This window comes from Sinocyclocheilus anshuiensis, unplaced genomic scaffold (assembly GCF_001515605.1).
Source record: "Sinocyclocheilus anshuiensis isolate Anshui unplaced genomic scaffold, SAMN03320099.WGS_v1.1 scaffold229, whole genome shotgun sequence".
Classification (NCBI taxonomy): Eukaryota; Metazoa; Chordata; class Actinopteri; order Cypriniformes; family Cyprinidae; genus Sinocyclocheilus; species Sinocyclocheilus anshuiensis.
The window spans coordinates 970,661-993,378 of NW_015537957.1; the positions used below are offsets into that span (position 1 = coordinate 970,661).

Below are 22,718 nucleotides of genomic sequence, written 5' to 3' on the forward strand. Positions count from 1 at the left end.
GCACGCACCATACATACTGCTGCTGCGGGACACTAAACACCATCGAGCCGCTCTTGACAGTCGCGGTAGCACGATCTCCTGTTGTTTCCACCAGTGAGGCAATTTTTTCATCACTAATTGATGGATGTCTAAAATATAAAAAAATAAGGAGAAGCCTAAAACAGGCCCGAGGCCCGGCCCGCGTTTGCGCACCCCTGATTCAGCCTTCTCAAATCATCAGGACTGGCCTAAAATAAAATCTATAGATATAAAACAGTTCAAGCATATAACAATGTTTAAACGTTAAACCTAGATAAATGTGCGCTATATCCAATAGTTTGTGCGGAGAGTGGAAGCTAAAGCGCACTTTGCAGGACATGCAGGACATTATTTTCAGTGGATACGCCGTCATTTTTACTCATAAAGGTAAGAGTAATACATCATTCGTAACTGTAAAGGGTCTACTTTTATTTGTGTGCACTCACAATATCAACAAAACGTTGTGCTTTTATAAAATAAAGAAAACAACGCGGTAGCACGATCTCCTGTTGTTTCCACCAGTGAGGCAATTTTTTCATCACTAATTGATGGATGTCTAAAATATAAAAAAATAAGGAGAAGCCTAAAACAGGCCCGAGGCCCGGCCCGCGTTTGAACTATGACGTGAAAATTGACCCGAAGCCCGGCCCGAGGGGCGTAAAAAAGTTTGAAATGCAGGGCTCTACCATTCTATGCCTATACATGAGAGGAAATAACTGGCCAAGTCACATGATAAAAAAAACAAAAAAAACAAGGCTTTCTAACAACATAATATGGTTTCAAAACTGTTTGAATTCCAATAGTTCATGGCTAGAGAGTGGTGATCTGGTCACCTCATGAACCAGAGTTTAACACATGGTTTTAACTGGGTCAGCTTTATAATTTTAATAAACATGCATGTATAACAAAATAGGACAGTGAAAGTTAATTGTTTTTAACCTTACATTTTTTGGTATTTAATGATGTTTAGAATATGCTTTCATAAAGACATTTGTAATTGGTTAGGTGTTTTTACTCATGTTTGGGCCGAGTTCATATTGCATTCTTGAGTGGTTTAAGGTGTTTGAAGTGTTCAAATCATTTTGCGAAGCCACTGGTTCAATTGATTCAAAGTTTGGAAAAGCTTTTCTACCATAACTACTGGTTTGTAAAATGTATCTTTATTCATGTCTGGGTTGAGTTCATATTGCATTTACAAAGTTTTGACCAGTGTGTGATATTTTAAAGTGCCCCTATTATGGGTTATGAAAGGTTTATATCTTGGTTTTGTGGGAGTCCCCAACAACAGGTTGACATGCGTGCAAGGTCAAAAAAACACTTTCATTGTCTTATAATATGCATTTATTTTTACCTTACTTGCTCAACGACTCCCAAACGATTTGTTTAACGATTAATTTTTCCAAACCCCTCCTTTGCGTGACACTAATCTGCGGTGATTGGTCCGATTGGTCTCATTTTCATTTCATCATGAGCCTGTAATGCCTGATAAAGCAGCGTTTGTGAGCGCAGTGCTGCTTTGTGTACAGTGTTTAGCGTTACCGGGGAAACCGCTATTTTTACCGCTCCAAAAGCAGCACCTAGTGGCAAAGAATGAATTTGAATTTTCATTCAGACCAACCCGAAAAGACCAACAAGTGGGCGGGCAAAATGCTAATGTTTCATGTTGAGGTCAACATGAAACGGCTTGGGATTCGTTTTAAAAACGACTCGTTTCTTCAAAACTGAATACTTTTTTGCAAAACAGTTGGTTGAGTTGATTCAGAGCTTCCAAAAATGTTGTATTATCTATACTCTTTGGTTCTCTTTAGAATGAAAAAAAGTGCATTTACAATCAGCATTTCTACGTGGATTCTTTTTTTTTTTTACATCATAATGCATCATGGGATTGTACTCCCTGCAAATGATACACAACGTTCATTATTATATTGCAAGACTTCTGGAACATGATGGAAGCATGAATATGATGCTTACAATGCGGTCCAAGAAAGGCAGCTCACTGATTTGGAACAAATTTTGAACTGGAATTGACCACTTTTAGCTTTAGATTTAGCTTCCTCTCAGTTGGAAGGTTATATGGAAACTTGGCTGCATTTCATATGAATATTAAATGTGAATAGAGCCAAATATAACACTCAACACCTACTCTAGACTGTACACCTCAAACTAAACTGCCCATTTATGAAAAAAAAAAAAAAAAAGATTTAAAATGTGTGCAAATAAAACCTTTAAAATGCCGTAAAAAAAAAAAAAAAAAAAAAAAGATTTAAAATGTGTGCTAATAAAACCTTTAAAATGCCCTTTATTTTTCCAGAATTCTTCAAGCAAATGTTCATGTATACAGTTCATTGAGGATATAAAACATTAACGTCCCAATACAACCGGTCACAGTCTCAGGATACTAATTTCAGTTAAACTCACACCTAGAGGAAATCAATCATGCCCATGTTTGCACAGATCACTGAAAAAGGAAGCTAGCAGTAACAGGCCGAAATTCCAAACAGGCAAAGTCAGAGGAAAGCCTGACCAATCAGCAGGCAGACGGACGGATTCCACAGCAGACTCCTGTTAGGAGCCTGGCTGGCGTAGAGACAGAAACAAAGTGCCGAGGAATGTTCTTGAGCGCTCGCCCTGTTTCAGATGCTCATGGTCTGCATATTCAACACTGACGGCTTCGGTTTTAAATTAACCCTGCAGTTCAGCCACTCATTCACATGTTATGTTCGCAGGACTTTTTTTTTTTTTTGCTGGTGTTAAATTCTTGTTGGCGGCACCTCGGAGCAGATTGGTACAGCTTTCTTCTTTGAGGTTTTCCCTCTGAATACACATTGCCATGTAAGGAAGTTTAAACACTCCGAACAAAGGAAACTTGAGGAGCTGAGAGTTGGAATTGAGGGAGAAAGAGACCGAACAGGAACTGGGAAGAAAGATAAACTGAAAATTGGCGCAATTAACCAGCCCCTGAAGCAAGTGTGATTTAGGACATAGGCTACGCTTCACTTTGGATACAGTTCCGTTGTATTCAAAGTAATTGTCATTTTTGGACAAATTCCTTTTTCATTTCTTTAACTGGTCCAGATGCTTAAAAAAGAGACTAGAACAACACACTGCACACTCTGTGTCATTAGTTTACCATCCAAAAGCAGAAAAAATAAATCTGATTATGAGGCAAAAATAGCAGATAAACAATGTATAGAGTCATGAAGGAACCAATTCCTTAACGCTCTCTAAACCTGCAGTCGATCCATAAGGCTCAGCGCAAAGAATGGTGAAATTCAAGCCCTTCTTTCTAGATTTTATCTCATGTCTTTAGGGAGACAGAGGGAGGTCTAAAAGTGCCAAAGAAGGAATCATGCCATGTCAACATGTCTAAAGGTCACAGAGCCAAAGATCATGGGGGACCACAGGGGTTACAGAGTTTAAAGTCAACATGAAACCGCATTCTCAACCCATTTTGCTTCCAAATGTGACAAATGTCCGGTAAAACAAGAGAAACAGACTTTTGACTATCAACAAAGTCTGGTACAATTTCCAGGTTATTGTGTACAAAAATGGACTATTTAGACAAGAAAGACACTGTCACTGGCTGACATTAAAAGTGACCAAAGACAGCTTGCTATGTTTTTACATGTTGGTTAAAGGGGAGTTTATCCAAAATTGATGATATACTGTATATATATATATAAATAAATAAAAAATATGGTGCCCTTTGTGAAAAGAAGTACACTTTTGGATATAGATTGGGACATTTTTTCCCCATCTCAGTGGCAAAAATAGTCCCAATTTACCTGAATTCACCCTACTCTAAAATAAAATACTTAAATGTGAACAAATGCATGTCATTTGGAATTAAATAAAAAATATAGTTTACATTATATGCAACTTAATTTATATCATAACTTCTGTTGTCTTTGAAATACATTTAAAGTTGCTGTTGAATGTACTGACAAGCATTTATGGTAAACTAAAATCCACTTTAATGTCATTTCTATTAAAAGTATGTCATATTTAAATCTATAATTACACATTTATAATCATACATTACAGTTAAATTTAATATATACAGTTAAAATTAGTTAGGTACTTTACATGTGCTCTAGTATGTTAGTCAACACATCAAAATAAGTGTACTTTAGAGCACGATAAAAGATTATTAAAACAATGGATTTAAAATATACTCTAAAGTAAAACTTTTAATCTGACATTAAGTATATTTAAATGTGTTCAGAAGCATAGTCATGAAAGTGTATCTCTTAAGTACACTTAAGTGGGCTTTTATTTCATTAATATTGACTGCATTAATATTGGTAGAGTTTTTAATACACTTGTTAGATTTGAAATACATTACAAGTGTGCATTCAATATGATTAAGTGGACTTCTTTTTCTCAACAAGTGGCATTAACTGAAGTTTTATAGAAAATGAAGGATATTTCATTTTTGAGTGAAATTTATTTGTGTTTCATGTTACCACATGAAAACATCCAGGCAAGAGGCAGGGCAAATCTGCTGGAGATGATCCATCTTCCAGCTCTCATCCAAAGTCACACATCTATTGGAGATCTGCCCCACGAGTAACAAACACAGTCCAGGAGTTTATTTCTTCCCTAGAAACCAATCAACACATACGTCTCAACCTTGCCCCTTGAGATCTTCCTTCCTGCAGAGTTCAGTTTCACCTCTAACCAAACACACCTAAACCAGTTAATCTAAAGGCATTAGTCCCAATCTGTGCATAATATGTAGTGCTTTAAAGATTAGTACATCCAGTGTCAGTGTTGCTCATCCATTTCAAAGTACTTATTTTACATCAAGTATGTACTTTTAATGTGCAGTAAAAGTATGCAAATTGGGTCTCCGTCAAGCTCCTGGGGTTCATTCCAAATTTATGGCCTGGTGTGTTTGATTAGAGCTGAAAATAAAACTCAGCAGGAACCAAGAACCAGGTTATGTAAATATGCTTTATAGCCTCAATAAATGAGTAATATATCATCAATATATTCCAAGCTTCTGCATGGAAGACATTCACTGTCGTGCAGTGGAAGCTATATGCTCTTCACTGGAAGTAAACCATTCACTGTGACTGCCTTACCATTATTTGATTTATTTCCCATGCTGGTCTACTGTTCTGCCCCCAAAATGTAAAGAACCGTAATTGTTCGCTTCTAAACAAACAGCCCCTTGTCATCTTTGGTGGGTGGGTCTCGGCCAGAATGAGCTGCAATGCAGACCAGATTTAATGCACTTAGTCTGAAGTCTGGCTATGGGAGATTAGACTAAATTCGGCCTGGCTCTATCCGTAATTTTATCACTCTCATGGTTATTTAGTCAGGCTAGTGGAGGCAGAAAAAGCAATGTTACATAACACTGTGTAATGGATAGCAGAGGGTCTCCTGCAGTACTGAATGGACAGGATTGGAGCAGAAGGTGTGACGCCAGTTCTAATATTTCTCGTGTGTAGAACTTAACAGCTATCAAAAGGAATATACACTCTTAAAAATAGGTTCTCTTAAAGGGGTCCTATTAGGCTTTTTCACTTTTTCAACTTTAGTTAGTCTGCAATGTTGCAGTTTGAGCATAAAAAAGATCTGCAAAGTTACAAAGTTCAAAGTCCAATTCAAAAGGAGGGTTGCAGCTACACCATAGAGGAACTGAGTTCTAAAAAAATCTTTCAGTGAACAATTCTTAAAAGAAACATGTTTTTCTAGGCGTGAAGAACATTTTAACAATCTAAAGAACGTTCTTCCACTATAAAGAACCTTTGGTAGAATGGAAAGGTTCGATGGATGTTAAAGGTTCTTAATGGAACCATAGATGTTTATAAAGAACCTTTATTTTTATAAGTGTATTAAAGGCAAGCTGGTGATGCCTTATGCCAGGTATACGCTACATGATTTTCAAAGCTGTCAGATCGCTGTTGCCAAAGTCGCTAAGGTTGGCACATTACATGCCAGATGGGTGACTGAGAGGGTCGTCACACATTATACACTATTTCACTACGAAGAATCCAGACAACTCGGTCTCATTTACAGAACGAGAAGTGATACAGGGAATGACATAAGATCACGCGTGAGTGGAATTCTGGTTCAAGACTGGAATTCCTCCAAAGGAAAAGAAGCAGCTCGCGCTCCAGGCTGTCCATATTCTGATTTACAGTGAAAAACAACAACAACAAAAAAAACAAGAATATAGAGGAAAGAATGGTTGGGGAGATCACTCTACCCCATGAAATTTCCTTTGCCCCGTTATCTTGCTCTATTATTGGCTGTAGGTCATCATTACTCATAACTGCAGCAATACAGGTGGTGCAAATAAAAGACACATGATGAATCAGAGTGGGCTGTCCATTAAAAATGGCCAATAATTTAAAATAGATAGTGCACATGATCATACACAAACACAAAACACCATCAAGCCACTTAAATAAAACCATCATGACACTAAAATAATCCAATAAATATAAAAATAATAATAATAACAGAAAACATAACATAGAACATCCTAATGTAATGATAACAAAAATAGAACAAAAAACACAAAACAAAAGAATTTATACAAAATACATATCCATTTCACCTTTACACGCTGTGAAACAAGTACATCATATCACTCATCTTACCTGGACAGGTGTTTCTTGCAGGGGGGTGACCTCAGGTTCAACTGCAGGCTGTTCCTCTACAACACCAACTTCCTCAATTACAGGCGCGACTGCAGCAGGCTCTTCCTTTTTTGGCTCAACAGCTATCTCCTCTTCAGCCTTTACCTCTGCCTCTTTGAGCAAAGAGAATGAAGCTCAGGAAAAAGCAAGGATACACATTGTGTTGCCAGTGTGGTAAAATATGAAAACCTAATTTTATATGTTATACGAGTTGGAAAAGGCTAGAGAATTGAGAAATAGAACAAGTTCCATACATAGTTGCATATTATGAAATAAATAGATAATTAATAATAATAATAGTAGTTAATTATTATTGTTATTAACCTGTAAAGTGAAACTGATTGGTTCCAGAAAGTAAATGGAACCAAAATCAAAAAAGAAGAATTTTCTGATACAAGAATATTCCAATATCAATCGGAATTTGGTCATATTCTGGTTATGTTATGTAAATGTACGAACGAGCCAAAACCAGATAAAGTAAATATTACCGTTTTTAAAATTCTGTCACATGCCAGAATTCTGGGTCGTTTAAACACCTTATTTACAATATCCATAAGCAAACATTCATTTAGACATACGCATAAACAAAGGTAAATGTGGGTGATATTAGAAACAGAAAAATGGGGAAAGTCAAGCTACTGATAAAATACATTATTGGAGCAAGGAGGACAAACTTTTTTTTGTATTACATGTATACAGGAATATTCCAGTATCTGTGGATTATGTAAATGTTTGCTTTCCAAAATAAAGCCATAACCAGAATATGGACTTTAATCAGAAAGTGATCTTGTCAAATTAGTGATTGTATTAAACTTAAAACGTATTGAAGATCATCAAGTAGTCCACCAGAGAGAGAAATAATAGTGTCACAACAATGGTGTGTTATGTCAGTTTTGTAATACTGGAACTATGAAGCTCGTTTTAGCACCTCCGTTTTTGTAAACGTAAATTCCTCAGGAGTATTCATTTAAGATCATGTGCTCACTAGTGTAACACACATCTGTGCTCAAGACTCCTTGAGCTCTCAACACCAACATGTTATACAATATACACTTTTAAATATATATGATATAGGTTTGAAACCATATATAGAAGGACCCTGGAGTTTGTCACGTCCAAAGCTCTGGGTTCTGCTGTGGTGAGCACATTCTAAGACAAGACCAAACGCGTTCTTCTCATATGAAAGGTCAAAAACCCTGCTCTCACCAGGATGATGTTTAAAAAAGGCTGAGCAAAGAAACATTCTGTACTCTACAACAATATGGCCGTCTCCACAGTGTTTTGAAAAGATCTTCAGTTGTGTAGCGTTTTTTTTTTTTCCCAAACAAGAATTGAAAATATACTGGTAAATGATCTCCTTCACTGGAGCAACCATGTTTCTACATTGAATGAATGTTAAAGTAACGAATAGCTATATGTTAAGTGATTACTTTGTTTATCAGCCCTGTTTCTGAACTCTATTCTAGAATTTATGGCCACAGGACAAGATTTGCATTACAGTCATCATGAATGACAATTACAAACAAACTGAAAAGTAAAACATACAATCTCATAACAATAATGAAAACTCTTGAAAGAACTCTTGAGACTCTCTTGTATTGCTGTGAACCGTTTGGTAATCAGCTGTGAACCCTTGATAAACCCTGGCCAACGTTCAAGTGCTGCCACTTCATCCTTAAACGAATTATACAGGCTGCCACAATTTAGAGTTGTGCGTACAAAAACCGCATATAAATACCGCGGTTTTTCATATATGCTCTTTTAAAACATGCAACGCTTATGGCACGAGACTTTTTTTTTTCCTTTTCAGACACGACGACACACAGCAGACCCGTGCTGAAAAAAATGTTTACAGAAATGTTTAATGGTTTCCACTACAAATACCATTACAAACCGTCAACTTTTAACAATTAAAACCGTTAAAAAATGGTTAGGATGTATTGGTTTTAACAAGCCACCAATAGGCGACCAGTAGAAACCCACAGTGTCCATTACAGTTTCCATTAAAACCAACACAAGTCTCATTATAACCAATAAAACCATAAAAATTTTGTAATGGTGTCTACTGTTTTTTTTTTCCAGCAGGGACACCACTTTGACATCAACAATTGAAAAAATATCGTGGAACGACTCTTAATGAAACGTTTACGCAAATGCGTCGAAAAACGCGCAACAAAATGGAACTGAACGGATCTGGATTGGAGACATTTTAAAAAGCTGAACTGTGTTGAATCTTGACAGACCGTCTTACAAACGCTGCACTCATGACGCGAGGCCAAAGACGCCGGTCCGACTCATGTGTGATGCGCACATAAACCTAATCAAAAATAGTGTAGAGGAAACGCAAGGTGCGCTGAATGGCCAGGACGCATCTTACCTGTACAGGTGTTTGTTGCACGGGGATGACTTCAGCTTCTACGACAGGAGCGACAGGAGCGGGTTCTTCCCTTTTCTTTTCAATAATCACCTCCTTCTGAACTGGAGCTGGAGCTGGTTGCTCTACTATGGGCTGGTGATACTCAGTAACCCGCTCGGATTTCTCATGCTGTTTCTGTTTCTGTTCTTTCTTTTGCGCAGGTTTCTTCGCCAGGAACGCCGATGCAACTATAATGGCAATAATCGTAAAGAAAAGTGCGGACAAAATAACGGGCGCGTCTATAGTCATGATTGCCTGCTGCTGTTGTCGTTACTGTGGCATGTAAGAGCGGACGCCTGTAAAACGCGGATTAGTGACCGCCTCGGCTCGTCCCGTTAGAACGCCTCTGAGCGAGCGATCTCATAAAGCCCATGTGCCAGAGACGCTTTCTGAAATGGCTGTGTCTTAAATCCTAGTCAGCTGCCTACATAGACAGCAATTCAGGGGCGCACTAGGACGCGCCTCCGAGTTCCAAAAGACGAACGATCCAGCGTTCTGAACGCTTACAATAAATAAAATGTATTTGTAACCAGTCACACCATTTCAACAAAATTATCTTAAATGATGAATAGCTCAAGTGCATGAATAGGCTAATAGATCAAATAAAATGAACGGGCATCACGTTCCAAACGCAACTATTGAGGATTCTAAAAATGCTGCTTCTTGCTGATACCCATAAATGCTAGTTAGGCAGGTTATTATTAGGTTTTGAGACACAACCAATGACTTTCAAAGCAGCGTCACTCCCTAAAGGACAGCCCACCTTATTAAAGGAGCAACACTGAGAGGCGCAAAAGAAGTTTCTTTCTTTGTTTTCTCGTATGCTTTGAAAAATAACATTTTATTGTGATGGACAGTATAGTATACGTCCCTACTGAACTTATACTAGCATATCTTTTAGAAATTTATAGAATTTTACCAGACTGCGTACAGTAAATTGTAATGTTGATGCAGTATGGTTATATTTGTAATGGATATCGCTGCTTATAGCCTATATCAGATCGCAATACATTTCGCATTCTCTTTAAAACTAACTTTAACCTTCTGATGCATGACTTAAAAACGTTTTTTCTTATAAACAGCAACACTATTCCCAATAAATGTCATTGTTCTTTAAACAAAGGCGTAGTTTACACGTTTTAAAATTGTGTGAAAGTAGGCTAGTTAAAATATCCTTGTGAAAGCTGCATAATTTAAAGGGGTCATATGATGCGATTTCAATTTTTCCTTTCTCTTTGGAGTGTTACACACCTCGCTTTTTCAGACGGATGAGCTTTGTAAAGATCGACACGTTTCAGAAAGGCGGTGCATAGAGGGGAAACAATGTACAGTATGTGGAAAATAATGTGTTTTTTTAACCTTAAATCGCATAAACATTTCATTACACCAAATACACAAAATAATGTTCTTTTTAGCAGCATCATATGACCCCTTTAATAAGTTGAGTTCAATTGAAGTTACTACAATTACACCAGTAACCTAAAACAAATTAAGAAATGTGTTTTTTTTAATAAAAGTCTTATTGTATTAAAAAATAGAATTTTACCTCTAGAAACTATCTGGGATAAGAGATATTCTGCTGGTATTTGGTGCGTGACTCCTTTGAATTGATCTCGTCATAAATAACCACAATGACGTATAAAGAGGAAATATGGCATGCAATGGTCAATAAAAATCAGCCATGGTGGTTTGAATGTACAGTCACACCCTGAACGGTTAAATATGCCCAGTGGACAACACGCAATATCAGGACAAAAACACTGATAACACAGAGATAAATACATAGAAACCTTTATTAAACAATTATCATTAATAATTTTGTTTGATCTGAGCAACATCAAAGTGTCACATAGCCGAGCCAGTGCTGAACATGGAACATGAGGAGCTGAAGTAAGAACATACCCTAGAGAAAACACTGAAGATCTGGAGGCTTCATCTAAGAGCACAGGCCATTCATTAAAACACTAACATTTGCAATTCAAAACCACAGCTCTGAGAAATGATATGAGAATGTGAAATATGAGCAACCTGAATGACCAACATCACGTAAAAATAGGCACTTTTTAACCACATCTTTCTCCTCGACTCGTACACAAAGAAAGCACTGACACAAACCCCTCAACAACACTCACTTCGATCATTAATCACCTCACACCATCACAACATATAGAGTACTGCAGCCCTGAAACATTTAGGTCATGACAGGTCGCCATTTTTGGAGTTACGCTATTTCCTTCAGTTAAAAAAAGAATTGAAAACATACAAAAACATTTTAAGACATTATAGGCTAGTCACGTTTTCCATTTTGAACAGGAAATGTGGATTTTCATGAATTATGATTGCAAGATTTTCCCCCTCTTTGCGTGGCTCATAGCGCACTGTATAATAAATAAGCGCCTCCTAGTGTTTCACTTACGCAGAGGGGTTATAAAAGAAAAACACCTCATATTTCAGTTAGTTGAGCTAAATTAACCATTGAATTCACTGCTAATAGACGAAAGAAGAGAAAAGTCGAGTTCAAACGTTTTTTTGGCGCATTCACAGTAGTTCCAACTTAAGAAAAGGTGCGTTCAAACTTTTGGCTCCACTACAATGTTATTTAGGCAATACAAAGCTTCGCACATGAGATACCGACAAAATATTTACCGTTTTCACAAATGTAGAATTCGTTCCCTAATTTTAGTAAATTGAGGCCAATTTTTTGTTCAAAATTGAAACAAGGGAACAAATTAGTACGAGGTCAGCCACAATTTACTAAAATGAGGGAACAAATTAGACAAGGCAAACAAGGCATATAAGTAATTCTTAATTCGTGCAAACGATAGAATATATGAAGAGTTTATTTGCAAAAACAGATAACTCCATTTCTGGATAACTCCATATATATATGTATGCATGTATGTATGTATGTATCACATGTAGTGTGGCGCTCCATAAAGGGCATCTAATTTAAAGTTTGAGACATTTTAAATCAAAATTCTTATCTAGAAGAGTGAGAAAAGGGACCAGAAATCACTGCCGTTTAACAGTTGTAAGTACTATGGGCTAGTTTAACCAAAAGACAAGAAACCCATGTTTAAGTGCAGCTCAAGAAGTAGAATCAGTAATAAAATAATCAATGTTCTAGAATCAAAGAGCTAAAGGCAGCATTACACATCAGGCCAACCATATTACCCTAGATGGGTCATGATACATCTCTCACAAATCTGCACATAACCCCTGTGAAATACAAAAACGGCATTGTTCTGAATCAAACGCAGATTAACGACGTTGGCACTGGGACAGGAGGAGACGTCAAGCTTCCTGTCCAGAGCCTGACATCAGCAAAGGCAACACAAGGAGGGTTTCCCTTCTCTTCTCACACACAGCTGTTGATGCATTCATGCAACGCTCCTCCAGCAAGCACATATTTGGATATTTTGTTCGTGTTTATCTCTAAAAGCGCACTAGGGCAGAGTTTGTTATCATGTGCCCAGACGTGACGCAGAGGCAACCTCTTATCTAACGGACAGGAGTCTCCTGAGGGCGACAGACAGAGAGAGCGTGACGTTTCATGGTCTAGGAGGCGAATATGGCTGCAGCCCCTCTGTTGTCGAGCGGGACGTCACCGAGACGAACTGCGCTCTTTGCTCACGCAGTCGTCCTGGCTTGTGATGTCACCGTTCCCCATCATGCCACAGATTCTCCTCTTCTTTCTGCGATGGGTCATGGCGTCGCCCTCAGAGCCCGAGTCAGCCTTCAGGGAAAAGGACAAATGTGAGAACGTAAGCATCTCATGTACATATGAAAATATCCTCATTGGGATTTAATGAATACAAATGAAAATGTTTAAATGTTCAAAAACATACCTTGGTTAGTTTTAACTAGATTCACAATCGGTGTTATTTCTTGAATTAAACAAATTTATGTGAATTTTGAAAGGCTCGTTTTGACTGAAATGAAGGTTCCTCTGATTTGTTTGTATAAAAATAAACCGATTAGATGCATATTACTGCAGGACAGGAAGGGATCAGGAATATACATAATAATCTCTTATACTCACCAAGGCTGAATTATTATTAAAAAAAATTTAAAAAACAAAATTGCAATATTGTGAAATAACCACAATTTAAAAAGCCGTTTTCTATTTGAATACATTTTAAAATGTAATTTATTCCTGTGACGCAAAGCTGCATTTTTCATTACTCTAGTCTTCAATGTCACATGATCCTTCAGAAATCAGTCTAATATGCTGGTTTGCAGATCAAGAAACATTTATGATTATTATCAATGCTGAAAACAGTTTAACGCATTCTTGAAGAACCAAACTATCAAAAAAATAAGTTACATTTTAATGACTCCTGTTTACATTCAGGCTGTTTAATATGCATTTAATTATTACCATTATATGTGTGTGTGTGTGTGTGTGTGTGTGTGTGTGTGTGTGTATAGACAGACCGAGACAGACAGACAGAGAAAGACAGACAGACAGACAGAGAGAGACAGACTGACAGACACAGACAGACATAGAGACTGACTGAAAGACAGACAGACAGACAAAGACAGACAGACAGACACAGACAAACTGACAGACAGAGACAGACAGAGAGACTGACTGAAAGACAGACAGACAGACAAAGACAGAAAGACAGAGACAAACTGAAAGACAGAGACAGACAGAGAGACTGACTGAAAGACAGACAGACAGAGAGAGACAGACAGACTGACTGAAAGACAGACAGACAGACTGACAGACAGACTGATAGACTGACAGAAAGACAGACTAACAGACAGATAGATAGATAGATAGATGTGTTATAGAAATATGTATAGAAAATACAGATATGACTACTTCATTAAAAGTTTTCTTTGAGGATTGTAAACCATTTCTGACATTTGAATACTAATTTAAATCAAATAGTAACAGTGCATAATACACTGTACTGTTCAATGTGAATTCCTTGCGCCCTCTAGCTTGTGTTAACTGTACTGCCCCTGTTTTCACCATCTGTTCACATAGTTAGTGAATGAGAGTGTTGAAAAGAAAAAGCTTAATTAAATTATCAACAGTTATTAGCTCTGTGGTCTAGGCCTAGTCACATGTAGAGCTTGGTCACATAGTGGGTCAGTCGGTGAGCAGGTGAATCAGATGGAGGTGTTCAGCAGCTCATGTCAGGACTCTAGTATAGGAGTTTGTGTGTGGGGTTCTGCAGGAACAAGCTGTACCTCTGAATCAGAGTCGGAGGAGCTGGAGGAGGAAGAGGATGACGAGTCACTGGAGCTGTCCGAGGCAATGCCTGTTGATTCCTGCAGGTCGACTTTATCTGCCAAAGCAGCAATATCAGGCCTCTCCTGTTTCAGGATCCTGAGACACACGTGACAAACTTCATCACGAACCCACTTAAATAATCAAAACAACTACCATTTCTCAAAATATACATTTCCACATATTTTCCCACTTACAGCTTGATTGGACATGGCGCACAATACTATTGTTTTGCTGTTGTGTTTTTTATACACCTTCACGTCTCATGTCTTCTAAAAATGTTCACATTTTTAATACACTAACTTTTGATAAACTTTGTTAGGGGTCAAATTGTTTGTTGTGGAACAAAGGAACAAGGCCCATTTGAAGAGCAGCAAAAATATAAACATCTTTAATAAAAAGTAACTTAAGTGAATGAAGAAATCAGTGTACAGAGCAGGGTCTTACCGGTACCACTTTCTGGAGAGTTTGGGGCGACCTCGCACAGTCTTGTGCCACACGATGGGGAAGTTAGTGGTGCTCGCAAAATTCTGGGTCACAGCAATAGCCATGTCCAGATTGAGGACAACATGCCACCATCCACCTACACAAAACATAGGTTTCAACCTCAATTACAATTACGGCTGCATGATTTGTTGCACAAGAATATATTATTTTAACAAAAATTGTGGATTTGAACTGCATTATCATCATTTTGCATCTCCACTGCGGCTTAGATATAATTAACATAAGCACTATAATTTTATTATATAGGCCTAACTTTTAAGATGTTCCTCAAAAACATTTACTGTGAACAATAAAGTCAAGTCTGTATCTGTCAGATGTTTTTTGCATTCATCTGAGTGATCGGTTTTCTTCAGATGGGATGATGGGTGACTGACCTAAGTGTGTTTTTTGTTATGAGTATAGGTCTTATGAGTAGAAGGCTTCTACACTTCACCTGCCTTCATACTAATACTTTCTGTTTTGACTGAACGGAGCACCTAAATTGCACTCAGATGGTTTCTTTGTAATGCCAACATCTATTTAAAGTCGATAAGCAAGACTAACAAAGCCTGAACAAGCGCCGTGGATTCCTTTCCAGTCTCATAAACACCATGTGGTATGAAGCTTGAATGCCATGTGGTTTAAAGTTATGTAGAGGCATTACTCAGCACTCATAAGACACTCAACATATTATTATTATAATTATATACGGGATAAATATTAGAACTGATAATCCACTTCAGCACAAAATAGTGGAACACGACTGACCTGTCAGTAAAACATTTTGAAACCAGTCCAACAAAACAGATGTGTGTTGTATGGAATGAAGAATGCTGAATGGAATAACACCGTTCCTATTTATGACTTCAGAAGTTGTGAAACGGAAAGTCAAATCGGTCTACTGCATTGTGGGATTCCACATGTGCTCAGGTTGCGTACACATTTTCACAAGTATAAAAATCAAGGATCAATGCCAGACGTAATCATTCTGCTTTGTGAAAAAGCCAAAATATGAGAACCTTGTCAATGGAAAGTAAATGTGTGTAAAATCAGCTCAGTGCAGTAACTGACCGGGCACAAACACAGTCTCTCCGGGATGCTGAAGGATCTCCAGCGGTCTGAACTCGGCTGGCCAGGTGAGCTGCTGTGTGCGGGGATAGATGACATTGAACCAGGTGATGGCCTCGTCCTGCTGGTTTCCCCCGTCATCTCGCGTCACCTTGATGAGCTCACGGGGTGTGTGGGTGGGGAACAGGCACCAGCGTTTGTGGCCCTGCACCAGGGCGTTCCACGCACTCGTGCCGAGCGGGTCAATGTGGATGCCTGTTCCAGAACGGGCAGGACCCATCACAATCCACCTACATGAACAGGACAAAAAATAGCCTTAATGAACTAAAAACACACATGAACTACAATTAGTGTCTGAAAGTTTTATAAAAATATTATAAACACTATAAAATCATTATAACACATTTATTATAACAAAAAACCTCTTAAAATGTAAGTTTTTTTCTTTTTCTAAAAAAAAGTAACTTAAAAAAATTACATTATATTGATTGTCCTCTTTGGGGGAATCAATCAAATCAACTTTATCTAATATTTATTATATTACATTATATTATTGTGAATTTCCTATTTGGGGGGAACCTTCAAATTTATATTATATTATTTTATATCATATATATAATACTTAATTTCAATAAAGTTTATTAAATTGTTACATATTTTTTCCCTTTTCAAAAAATATAAAATGTCATTTCTTTTTAACAAATGTAATTGAAACAAATGAAAAATAAACATTTTCTAATTTTCAACAAAAGTAATAACTAATATCCAGTGTTGGGCAGTAACTAGTTACAGTAATATTACCTTTTGCAGTAACTAGTGTAACTAATTACTAATAAGATTTCAGTAATAATATTACAGTTACTATCCATAAAACAGCTTGTTTCTTAGTTACTTTCGATGCCTCGACCCCGCTGATTTAAAGTCCAACAATCCAATAATTCCTAGATTTCTTTTTAGAATTTTCACGACTTGCAAAGACACATGAAGTCACCAGTGCAGCAGGCATATGGAATATGAAAAAGCTTACATTCAGTGGATGGAAATATTGGCATTATATTGATTTTGTCAGGAGAAAAGATGATCTGAACACTGATGTGTAAGTTGTGGCATTACTTTACTCTGACATCACATGGCCCACCCACCTCTGACCCCTATATAACTTGCTTAAAATCTTTTTAGAGAATGAAACATTTTCTTATGAACTTATGTGATTTCTTTTGATAAAATACAGCATGGAATATAATCGTATATGGGTATAACAGAAATTATAGCTACAATTAGCTTCAAGCTACACATGACAACAGTTTACTTAAACGTTACTATTAATCACCACTGAGTGTCGTGGTGTAATAACTTCTGACTACTATCCAATGTGGATTTTGGTCAAATTATGAGGCAGAAATATATTGTTGGTAACATTTTAGAAGAATTTAATGGGGAAGATATGCAACTTATGTGAGGCGTGAAATTAAAGTAATGTAACTAGTAGTGTAACTAATTACTGTTGCCAGAAAGTCACAAGTAATAATATTACTTTTGAAAGGAGTAACTAGTAATGAGTAATATATTACATTTTTTGGGTAACTAGCCCAACACTGATTATATCATACTATAAATTTAGCATTTTCATTCTGTTATATTATGCTAGGTAATAGTTTCATTTCTAATAATTCTTACAAAAAAAAAAAAAAAAAAAAAAGAAACTTACCTCTGTTTTTTTTTTTTTAAACCAAAGCTTGTTAAGCATCAATGTTTATTAAAATCAGCAAGGCTGAAACTGAGAAGTGATGGAAAGAAAGGAAGCGTTACCTGTACGGAGGACGGCGCTTCTCCCCCGCAAACTGAAAGAGGTCGTCCCTAAAGAAAACTGGCACCTGGTAGTCCTCCAAAAGCTTGCGGCGCTTAGCATGCTCGCCGAAACTGCTATCAAAAATGTAGAGGGGGCTGTCGTCATGGGTTGACTCCAAATACTCCACGTAGTACTTCATTTTCATCTTGACAGAGTAGCCATCATTGTCCTCGCCGCATTTGAACTTCTGGTTGCGGTATTTGCGCTTGAGTCGCTCCAAGGTCCACTTTTCCCGGGCTGGCCATGAGTCTTGGCAGTTCAGCAGAACGACGGGCTTATACGGTTTCTCAAAACGCTGAATGAACTCCTCTGGACTGAGTCGCTGGGTGTCCACTCGCTCCACGTTGTCCTGGACAAAGACAGGCAAGCCGTTTTTATTTTCTCTGAAGCTTCTTACAATCATCATTTCACATCAGCTTTACAGAAAGTCATACATAAACACCAGAGCACTTAAAACCAAAGTTGAAGGCCAGTGGATGATAATGGTTAACAGGACAAGGAACTCACAAGTTCCTGAATGTGATTGAATTTAACCTTCAGAATAAAAACCAAAGTCAATTCTTGTTTTTTTTACAGTAGATAAAGCCAAAAACTTTAGGAGACAATCAAAAGCATCATAAAAGTCAACTGCCGGGATTGCTGTCAATGGCGTTTGACCATGAAACCCCAACAACAACAACATCACTGTGTTGATAGGCTTTATTACTACTTGGTCAGTTTCTCAAAGCTATACAATACTTTGGAATATAGTTCATAAGTGGTACTTCATTTATGGTGTTTTTGTCTATTTTAGAGGTAGACAGTCACATGAACTACTGTTGCATGAAGACTCTGTTCTGGGTTTCTGAGCTAAAATGTACTGACAGTACAATAAAGTCCAAGGGCTCTAAGACGGATCTAGATCCCTTTTGGTTTAGGATTGGGAATGTAAGAAAAACTCCATAAACCTAAGGACCCCATGACACTAAAAGAGCAACAGCGCACTGTTCGCCTTAGACAGGGTCTCTAAAATGGCTCTGGTCTCGCTGGTCAGATTATTTTTAGCCACTCCATGAAGATTCTCCTGCGGCTGAGCTCTTCACAGACACAGGAACATTGTATGAAAACAGTGTCATTTTGCTTTGTGTGTTCCAAAACAGAAGAAATAACACTAAGAAATAACTTTGGGGCAGTTACTCTCAAAATGTTTGACTCCAAAGCACTTTGTTTTTGTTTTCAAACTCTTTTTTTTTTTATTTTTTTTACAGAAACTATGAGGGTCTATAGATAAAATATTAACAATTATTTTTACAATTAAAGGGGTCATATGATGCCTTTTTAAAGATTATTATTTTGTGTATTTTGTGTAACAGAATATGTTGACATGCTTTAACGTTAAAAAAACACATTATTTTTCAAATACTGTACATTACTGTAGGTCCTCTATGCCCCGCCTCTCTCAAACACATCTAAAGATTCCTAAATGCATCTACTTTCGGAAGGCCAAATAAAGTGCTTTTGCTTTCGCACTGAAACACAGCGTCTCCCTGACATGGCTGCTTCAACACTACTGCTGTTCCTGAAACCACGCCTTCTTTCTTTGCATGCACGTTTGGGCGGTATTATGCAAATATTTCCACATAGTGAGGTAGATATGTGGGGGCGTGTTAGAACGAGGTGTTTTAGGGGGGCGTGGCAGAGTCTTAACTTTGATAAAGAATATCTCTTTGGTTTTGAGACTTTAGTCTTTGCAACTTCAGGGATCTTATCTATACACAATCAGCTTGTAACACTCCAAAGAGAAAGGAAAACTTGAAATCGCATCATATGACCCCTTTAAGGATTCCAGAATTTTTAAGAGTCAAAAGTTCTTCAGGGTTTCCACTCTTTGTACCCAGTGAATTTACTTGACTTTTCCAGTCACTTGTTACTTACTTATATGTATACTCACACACATTTTACATTTAATCATTTAGCAGATGCTTTTATCCAAAGCAACTTAGAAGCAAACTAACAAAATGGCAACAAACAAATATATATATATATACATACATACACACACACACACACACACACACACACACACATATATATATATATATATATATTATAGCGCTGTGTGTACTATAGTGCTATATTATATATAATATAGTGCTGTGACAAGTCCCAGTTAGTCTAACGCAGTAGTTTTTTTTTTATAATAAATAAAAAGAAAAGTATATATAACAGAAATAAAATAGATAGAGCTAGTATTAGTGAGTCAAGTTTTTTTATAATAAATAAACAGAAAACAAACAGAATAGAAATATAATAGAGTGCTAGTTAGAGGGTCAAACTCCCAATTTCTTCTCCAAAAAAAAAAAAAAAAAAAGATTTTAAGCTCAGCTTAACTAGAAAAAAAATGACGCGTTAAGCTAACACTTTAGTATAGGGACCAATTCTCACTATTAACTAGTTGCTTATTAGAATGCCTATTATTAACATATTGGCTGTTTAAAGCACATATTCTGCATGACCATTCATAAGCGGCAAATTAGGAGTTTATTGAGGCAAAAATTGTAGTTAATAGTTTGTTAATAATAAGAATTGGACCTTAAAATAAAGAGTGAACAAATTATATTCTCGTTTCTTAATGCATAATTAATTGCTATTATAATAGTAAGTACATGTAACGTGTAACAAGGACACCTTAAAATAAAGTGTTACCAAAGTCATTTTTAGGCCCCTTGTAAGTTTGCTGAGGCCTCCTAGTTGGCCCCGGGCCCCTGATTCAGAACCACTGTTATGATATAATATACCATGGTACTTTGTGGTACTGTATACATTTTAGAAACCTCTAAATTCTTCTGAAAACACCTCAATATGACGTATAAAAAACAGTTTATCCTAAACATAAAATATGTTCATTACTGTTGGACTGCTCTAGCAACAATGAACTTTTAAAGTGCGTCGTTCTGCACGAGGAAGTGCGTACGTGCGCTGATGAACGTAGCCACCGGCTCCCGCCACCAAACCGCGATCCGACCACATGTGCATGTAACTTCAACAACAAACTACAAGACGCCAACGTGTAGCGTCCAGCTTTACCGGTAACGCCTGGGCTACGCGTTCCGCGGCGTAAACATCGTTACCTTCACTGTCCGGTGCGACACATCAAAGCTCTCGCAGTAATTGTGTTTGGTCCAGTCGCTCGAGTCCTTCAGCTCGGGTCTGGCGCTCCGCTTCGCCTCTTTGATCCGTTTCTTACTTTTATGGTTCATTCTTCAACGTTTCAGCGCGTCTTGCGTTTGGGTGACGCTTGTAGCTCGCGTGCTAACTGCAATGTATTGAAAGTCTATGGAGACTGAAGCGGCTAGCCAATCACTGGAGGCCTTGTAGAGGCGTGTGCAGCTCTTTTGCTGCCGACAGTAAAATCTACGCAATACAGGAAACAAGTTATATTTATTTCAGAGAGGGAGGCGGTTGATATACTGAAGGGTTCGATAATAAACTAAAGTTAGATAACCTGGTGGCAGCAAGCTTCTTTCACGCCTTATGGCGCAATCTAACATCATAGCTTATTTCCCGCCCCCAAGGGAGAATCCAAGAATCTGATTGGCTGGCTTTATGCATTTAACTGTCAGCTTGGAATCCGATTGGCTGTCGAGTGTACGAGTCGCTGTCCTGTCAGCAAACTGAGATCCAATAGAACTTCACAAGAGAAAGAGGCCGCCTTAACGTACTAGTGTGATTGGATGAATGGATTTAATGGCCGGAATTGTTCTGGAAAGCTGAAAATAAATGTGGTCCAAGTCAAGTACTGGGAGCAGGTAAAACACCAGTAAGAGACCATGAATGAATCTTCTCAAACGCTAGTAGAGAAATCATTCACGTTTGAGGACTGTGGAGGCTCTCAGTCCTTAACTGTGTCTATTCCTGAGGTACAGCAAAGTTTTTAATGCTTTATGTAATTTATTTGTTACTAATCTTGCAATAAACATTCTTATAATTCAGGTTCTTGATCCACAATATGGGATGTATGTTTGGCCCTGTGCGGTGGTACTGTCACAGTATGTGTGGATGGCAAGAAGTGAACTACAACACAAGACCGTTCTTGAGGTGACTACATCCCACTTACTGGTCACTTAGCTGATGCTTTGACTCACAATGTGGTCAATTCAAGTTCACATTCATGACTTTAAAGGGAGCCAATGCTGAAACATACACTTAGTTCCATATATATTTGGACATTGACAGTTTTCATAATTTCGGCTCTGTATGTATATGTACAGACTTTAAGCTTTAATTCAAAGGGTTGAACAAAAATATTACAAAATGCTTGGGAATTACAACCATTTTTATACACAGTCCTCCATTTTCAGGGGCTCAAATGTAATTGGACAAATAAATATAATCATAAATAAAATGTTCATTTTTAATATTTTGTTGAGAATCCTTTGCAGGCAATGGCTGCCTTAAGTCTGGAGCTCATGGACATCAGCAGTGACTGGGTTTCCTCTTTTGTGATGCTTTTCCAGGCCTTTACTGCAGCTGACTTCAGTTGTTGTTGTTTGTTTGTGGGTCTTTCTGCCTTTAGTTTTGTCTTCAGCGAGTGAAACACATGCTCAACTGGGTTGAGATTAGGAGATTGACTTGGCCATTGCAGAATAATCCACTTTTTAACTTCAGAAACTCCTGGGTTGCTTTTGCTGTATGTTTTGGGTCATCATTTATTTGTACTATGAAGCGCTGTCCAATCAACTTTGCTCCATTTGATTGAATCTGGGCAGAGAGTATATCTCTATACACTTCAGAATTCATCCGGCTGCTTCTGTCCTCGGTCACGACATCAATAAACACCAGTAACCCAGTGCCACTGGAAGCCATGCATGCTCGTGCCATCACACTGCTCCACATGTTTCAGATGATGTTGTATGCTTTGGATCATGAGTTGTTTCAAGCCTTCTCCATACACAAACACACACACACACACACACACACACACACACACACACACACACACTC

At 37.7% G+C, this 22,718-nt stretch overlaps 4 protein-coding genes across 7 annotated transcripts in view; 2 read left to right on the top strand and 2 right to left on the bottom strand.

The window, feature by feature from the left end:
* The window catches only part of si:ch73-366l1.5 (FILIA-N KH-like domain-containing protein), a 26,648-nt gene extending 16,941 nt beyond the window's left edge, over window positions 1–9,707 (bottom strand). The window contains exons 1-2 of one of the 3 annotated variants that reach the window (XM_016456769.1): window positions 9,049–9,707; window positions 6,665–6,782 (exon numbers count right to left, since the gene is read on the bottom strand). In XM_016456769.1, the coding sequence (XP_016312255.1) occupies window positions 6,665–6,782; window positions 9,049–9,336 (406 nt within the window). In that variant the 5' untranslated portion in view covers window positions 9,337–9,707. Of the gene's footprint in view, window positions 1–6,632; window positions 6,783–9,048 lie in introns of all 3 variants that reach the window. The other 2 variants (XM_016456762.1, XM_016456775.1) reach the window with 2 other exon arrangements.
* Window positions 9,708–10,886: 1,179 nt separating this feature from the next.
* Window positions 10,887–21,245, bottom strand: jmjd6 (jumonji domain containing 6, arginine demethylase and lysine hydroxylase). Its single transcript, XM_016456806.1, has 6 exons — window positions 20,846–21,245; window positions 17,696–18,084; window positions 15,890–16,176; window positions 14,780–14,915; window positions 14,293–14,431; window positions 10,887–12,823 (listed from the first exon to the last, which is right to left on the bottom strand). Exons 1-6 carry the CDS (start codon window positions 20,972–20,974, stop codon window positions 12,692–12,694), a joined length of 1,212 nt encoding a protein of 403 aa, XP_016312292.1. The 5' UTR covers window positions 20,975–21,245; the 3' UTR covers window positions 10,887–12,691.
* The window catches only part of mfsd11 (major facilitator superfamily domain containing 11), a 27,472-nt gene continuing 21,632 nt past the window's right edge, over window positions 16,879–22,718 (top strand). Inside the window, exon 1 of the mRNA XM_016456786.1 lies at window positions 16,879–16,962. Within this exon, the coding sequence (XP_016312272.1) occupies window positions 16,900–16,962 (63 nt within the window). The 5' untranslated portion in view covers window positions 16,879–16,899. The remainder of the gene's footprint in view (window positions 16,963–22,718) is intronic.
* Window positions 21,434–22,718, top strand: part of mettl23 (methyltransferase 23, arginine) — a 6,683-nt gene continuing 5,398 nt past the window's right edge. The window contains exons 1-2 of one of the 2 annotated variants that reach the window (XM_016456828.1): window positions 21,434–21,523; window positions 21,708–21,812. In XM_016456828.1, coding sequence (XP_016312314.1) covers window positions 21,449–21,523; window positions 21,708–21,812 — 180 coding nt within the window. In that variant the 5' untranslated portion in view covers window positions 21,434–21,448. Of the gene's footprint in view, window positions 21,635–21,707; window positions 21,813–22,718 lie in introns of both variants that reach the window. The other variant, XM_016456819.1, reaches the window with a different exon arrangement.

Bases quoted from the DNA above. Each gene is read 5' to 3' on its own strand.
- jmjd6 (XM_016456806.1), bottom strand. From the start codon at position 20,974: ATGAACCATAAAAGTAAGAAACGGATCAAAGAGGCGAAGCGGAGCGCC. The intron at 18,085-20,845 runs GTAACGATGTTT...GTCTTTGTCCAG, and splicing joins TGTCGCACCGGACAGTGAAG to GACAACGTGGAGCGAGTGGA. The intron at 14,916-15,889 runs GTCAGTTACTGC...TGTTTTGTGTAG, and splicing joins AGAGACTGTGTTTGTGCCCG to GTGGATGGTGGCATGTTGTC.